The sequence below is a fragment of the Melospiza georgiana genome, chromosome 28 (genome assembly GCF_028018845.1).
Source record: "Melospiza georgiana isolate bMelGeo1 chromosome 28, bMelGeo1.pri, whole genome shotgun sequence".
NCBI classification, from domain to species: Eukaryota; Metazoa; Chordata; class Aves; order Passeriformes; family Passerellidae; genus Melospiza; species Melospiza georgiana.
Window position 1 is genome coordinate 1858315 of NC_080457.1, and position 5522 is coordinate 1863836.

The following is a 5522-nucleotide window of genomic DNA, read 5'->3' on the forward strand; positions in this document are numbered from 1 at the left end:
AGCGCAGCACCAGTGCACCCATGGACATGTCCAGACCTGCCTGGACATGTTCAGTTCTGCCAGCAAGGGCTGGGACGAGCCCTGAACCCCCCGCCCTGCGCTGCCAGCGGGGCAGGGACACCCCCAAATCCCGTTTTAATCCCATCCCAGTTCATCCCAGTGCTCCCAGTATGGGCCAGATCGGTGCCTGGACAGGCCCAGTTCTACCAGCAAGGACTGGGACGAGCCTGAACCCTCTGCCCTGAGCTTCCCACACCGCCAGCAGGGCAGAAACATCCCCTAATCCCATCCTAACCCCATCCCAGTTTATCCCAGTGCTCCCAGTCCATCCCAGCGCTCCCTCCACGTGCCTCCCACATCCCCACCGCGCATGCGCAGCCCCCGCCCAGCCCTTCCCGCCACGCACGCGCGGGCTGTACCATCCTACAACAACCGAGGGGGGAGCCGGGCAGGACTCACTCCTCTCGCACGCATCCCGCGTGGGTCTCGGTCTTTTAGATAAACGGTCATGCGTGATTTTGTCGCGTTTGTTCTTTTATCGCATTTCGGGTTGCGGCGAGGCGGCGAGGATGGGCGCGGAGGGGAGGGTGGGGTGGTACATCCCGCAGGCAGAGGGCGGGGTCAGCGCTGCCGCTGCGTCTCTCCGGCCCCGGCGCCGCCGCCGCCATGAGGTGGGAGCGGGGCCGCGGCCGCTGCTCGGGGGATAACGGCGGTCGGGAGGCACCGGGGAGGGCTGGAGGGGAGCGGGAGAGACTCCTCAGAACCGGGGCGGCGTCCGGGCAGGGCTGGGTGGCGGCCCCGGGCGCTGTGAGGCGGCCGCGGCCTCCTGAGGCCTGGCGGAAAGATGGCGGAGGGGCGCCATGGCCGCGCTGAGGGGCGTGAGGGGCATGAGGGGGGTCTGGGGGCGCTGCTCTGGGGCACTGCGGACCTTGGATGCGCCCCTTGGAGCAGCGCGGGGCGTTTGAGAACCTGAGGGGGGTGAGGAGGGGTCTGAGGGCCGGGGAGGGGGATGAGTCCCTGAGGGGAGTGAGGGTCCTGAGGGGTCTCAGAGCGGGGTGAGGGTCCCGTGAGGGGCGAAGCGGGACCCTGAGGGTGGTGAGGGTCCCTAAAGGTGGGTCAGGGGTCCCTGAGGGGGCTGTAGGGTCCCTAAAGGCGGAGTCGAGGGTCCCTTAAGGGTCCCTAAAGTGGGGGTCGGAGGGGCTGTAGGGTCCCTAAAGGGGGGTCCCTGAAGGGTGCAGACCCCCCTGATCCGTGCCCATTGCCTCGCAGTATGCTCCGGCTCCAGAAGAGGCTGGCCTCCAGCGTGCTGCGCTGCGGGAAGAAGAAGGTGTGGCTTGATCCCAACGAGACCAACGAGATCGCCAATGCCAACTCCCGTACGTGAGGGCATCTGTGGGATCCAGCAGGGAGCAGAGGTTTGGGGGAGCTCGGTAATGTCAGTGAGTTTAGGTTGGTAAAAGTCAGCGAGTGTGGGAAAGGTCTCCCAAGAGTTCAAGATTTGGCTTAAGTGAAATTCAGCAGGTTCTTTGCGGGTTAAAGTGGGGATTTTCAGGATTTGCACTGAGGTGGTGTGCTCTGAGATAGTGAGTGAGGGAATTGGGGTTGTTGGAGATTCGGTGGGAGAAACAGGAGGGAAAAGAAACAGGGCTGTGAGGGGGAGGATGACAGGGGTGTGGGGAGAAGTGGAATGGGGATTTGAGGAGGGGAAGAACAGGGCTGGGGGTGTGGGAGGGATCAGGGCTGTGAGGGAGGGAGCACAGGGCTGTGAAGAGGAGGAGAACAGAGCTCTGGCTGGGGGGGACACAGGGTTCTGAGGAGAGGGAAAATGGGGTCCTGAGAGGGGGAGAACAGGACTGCCAAGGGAGGGGAAACAGGGCTGTGAGAGAAGGGAACACAGAGCTCTGAGGAGAGGGAGAACAGAGATTTGAGGAGGGGGAGAAAGGGATCCTGAGAAGGGGAGAACAGGGCTGTGAGGAGGGGGAACACAGAGCCCTGAGGAGAGGGAAAACAGGGATTTGAGGAGGGGGAGAACAGGGCTCTGAAGAGGGGGAAAACAGATTTGAGGAGGGGGAGAACAGGATCCTGAGAGGGGGAGAACAGAGCCCTGAGGAGAGGGAAAACAGGGATTTGAGGAGAGGGAAAACAGGGATTTGAGGAGAGGGAAAACAGGGATTTGAGGAGAGGGCAAACAGGGATTTGAGGAGGGGAAACACAACTCTGGGGGAAGGGAAAACAGCTCTGTGAGGAGGGGGGAGCACAGGGCTCTGAAAAGGGGGAACGGGGCTCTGAGGGAGGAAGAGCAGGACTGTGAGGGAGGGAGCACAGGGCCCTGAGGGGGCACTGCCCTGTGCCCGGTGCCTCTGCAGGGCAGCAGATCCGCAAGCTGATCAAGGACGGGCTGATCATCCGCAAGCCCGTGACCGTGCACTCGCGCGCCCGCTGCAGGAAGAACACGCTGGCCCGCAGGAAGGGCCGGCACATGGGCATCGGTGAGTGCCCCCTGGGCATGGCAGGGGGGAGCTGAGTGCCCAATTCCCCTGGCAACGGGGCAAATCCACACCAGGGAGTGCCTAATCCCCCTGGGAGTGGGGCAAATACACACCAGGGAGTGCCCGAACCCCCTGGGAATGGGGAACTGAGTGCCCACTTCCCCTGGGAATGGGGAAATCCACATCAGGGAGTGCCCCGTGGGCATGGGAGTGGGGAACTGAGTGCCCCAACCCCCTGGGAATGGGGAAATGCACATCTGGGAGTGGCTAATCCCTCTGGGAGTGGGGAACTGAGTGCCCCATGTCCATGGGAATGGGGCAAATCCACATCAGGGAGTGCCCCAACCCCCTGGGAGTGGGGAACTGAGTGCCCAATTCCCCTGGGAATGCGGAACTGAATGCCCCATGTCCATGGAAATGGGGGAATTGAGTGCCCCAACCCCTTGGGAATGGGGAAATCCACATCTGGGAGTGCCCCAACCCCTGGGAATGGGGAATTGAATGCCCAGTCCCCTTGGGAATGGGGAAATTCACATCAGGGAGTGCCCCATGCCCCTGGGAGTGGGGAATTGAGTGCCTCGTGGCCCTGGGAGTGGGGAACTGAGTGCCCAATTCCCCTGGGAATGGAGCAAATCCACATCTGGGAGTGCCCCAGCCCCCTGGAAATGAGGAATTGAGTGCCCCAACCCTCTGGGAATGGGGGAATTGAGTGCCCAATCCCCCTGGGAATGGGGGAAATTCCCCACCTGGCACAGCTGCTGCTCCCTCACCCTTGTTTGGGAATCCCCTGTGGTTTTGGGAATCCCCCCCTGGGCTGGGCACACAGGGAACCCTGGCTTGTGTGATGGTTTCTTTGAGGGGAAGGGGAGGATGGAGAGCTTTGGGGTGGCTGTGGGGTTTTGCTGGCAGGAGTTTGGGCTCCTCCTGACCCCTTTCCCCGCTCCAGGCAAGAGGAAGGGCACGGCCAACGCCCGCATGCCCGAGAAGGTCACCTGGATGCGGCGCATGCGGATCCTGCGGCGGCTGCTGCGGCGCTACCGCGAGTCCAAGAAGATCGACCGGCACATGTGAGTGCCCCCAGAGCCCCGAGTTCCACTGCCACGGGCACTCCCTGCCACCCTGGGCAGCTCCAGCTCTTCCCAAACATTCCCAGGGCAATCCCAGCCATTCCCTGGGTAACTCCAGCCCTTCCTGGGCAACCTCAGTCATTCTCTGGGCAACTCCATCCCTCCCTGGCCATTCCCCAGCCATTCCCTGGGACACTCCAACCATTCCCATCCCTCCCTGGCCATTCCCAGGGCATTCTCAGCCCTCCCAGGGCAACCCTAACCATTCCCTGGGCAACCCTGGCCATTCCCAGTCCTCCCAGTATGGGCCAGACCAGTCCCTGGACAGGTTCAGTTCTGCCGGAAAGGGCTGGGATGAGCCCTGAATCCTTGGCCCTGCCCTTCCCACACCACCAGCGGGGCAGGGACATCCCTTAATCCCAGTGCTCCCATCCCAGTCCATCCCATCCCAGTGCTCCCATCCCAGTGCTCCCAGTCCATCCCATCCCAGTGCTCCCATCCCAGTCCATCCCATCCCAGTCCACCCCAGTGCTCCCATCCCAGTCCACCCCAGTGCTCCCATCCCATCCTAGCCCACCTCAGTGCTCTCATCCCAGTCCATCCCATCCCAGTGCTCCCATCCCATCCCAGTCCATCCCATCCCAGTGCTCCCATCCCATCCCAGTCCATCCCATCCCAGTCCATCCCATCCCAGTGCTCCCATCCCATCCCAGTCCATCCCATCCCAGTGCTCCCAATCCATCCCAGTCCATCCCAGTGCTCCCATCCCAGTCCATCCCATCCCAGTGCTCCCAGTCCATCCCAGTGCTCCCAGCAGGAGCTGATGTCCCCCCCCCGTGCCCCCCAGGTACCACAGCCTGTACCTGAAGGTCAAGGGCAACGTGTTCAAGAACAAGCGCATCCTCATGGAGCACATCCACAAGCTGAAGGCCGACAAGGCCCGCAAGAAGCTCCTGGCGTAAGTGCTGCCCTGGCAGGAGGGATTGTCAGGGATAAACCCCCCCCCCGTGGGGCATTTCTGGGGGGAATCCATCCCAAATGGGGCAAATCTGAGAAATGTGGGTTCTGTGGGGTTTGGGGTTTCACCAGGGGAGGGGAGGGATTGCAAAATCTTGTGGTGTCCTTGGGGGGAAAAGCTGAATCTGAGCACTCTGGGGTTCAGCAGAGACTTGTGAGCCCAAACAGCTGCTCCTGGATGGAGGGAATGGAAATGCCCGGGATCCAGAGGGGAGCTGTGGGACGGGAGGGCCATGGGGACAGGGCCAGGGTGCTGTGGGGTTGTTCTGGGTGTTGAGGGGCAGAGCTCAGGGTGTTGTGGGGTTGTTCTGGGCCCATCCTGGGGCCGTTCTGGGTGTTGTGGGGTTGTTCTGGGGCCATCCTGGGCATGTTTTGGGTGTTGTGGGGTTGTTCTGGGGCCATCCCGGGGATGTTCTGGGTGTTGTGGGGTTGTTCTGGGGCCATCCCGGGGATGTTCTGGGTGTTGTGGGGCTGTTGTGGGTTTGCTGTGGGTTCCTGACGTCCCCAACCCCGCAGGGACCAGGCGGAGGCGCGGCGCTCCAAGACCAAGGAGGCGCGGAAGCGCAGGGAGGAGCGGCTGCAGGCCAAGAAGGAGGAGATCATCAAAACCCTGTCCAAGGAGGAGGAGGCCAAGAAGTGACCGGGGGCTGTCCCCGAGCCTGTCCCATCCCCAGGCCCCCAATAAAACATCCCGGACTCTTCCCACCGAGTCTCAGTGTCTGCAGCAGGGAGGGATCTGGGCACTGCTGGGGATCCCTGAGTGGGACCCCCTGAACCCCCCAAAGGCTCAGGGAGGAGCTGAGGGGCTGCAGCTCACATTAGGGACCCCCAGAGCTGGGTGCAGACCCCCCAAACTCCCCCAGGAGCTCCTTGCCACACTGGGAATGGCTGGACAGACAGACAGACACGGCCTGGATGAGCTCTGGGCCCACCTGGGGGGGTTCAGTGA

The 5522-nt window shown here is 62.5% G+C and overlaps 1 protein-coding gene across 1 annotated transcript; it reads left to right on the forward strand.

Moving 5' to 3' along the window:
* Nucleotides 1–613: 613 nt before the first annotated feature.
* RPL19 (ribosomal protein L19) lies at nucleotides 614–5274 on the forward strand. The gene is made up of 6 exons (XM_058041668.1): nucleotides 614–671; nucleotides 1270–1376; nucleotides 2367–2489; nucleotides 3436–3556; nucleotides 4404–4514; nucleotides 5090–5274. Exons 1-6 carry the CDS (start codon nucleotides 667–669, stop codon nucleotides 5211–5213), a joined length of 591 nt encoding a protein of 196 aa, XP_057897651.1. The 5' UTR covers nucleotides 614–666; the 3' UTR covers nucleotides 5214–5274.
* The last annotated feature ends 248 nt before the right edge of the window (nucleotides 5275–5522 follow it).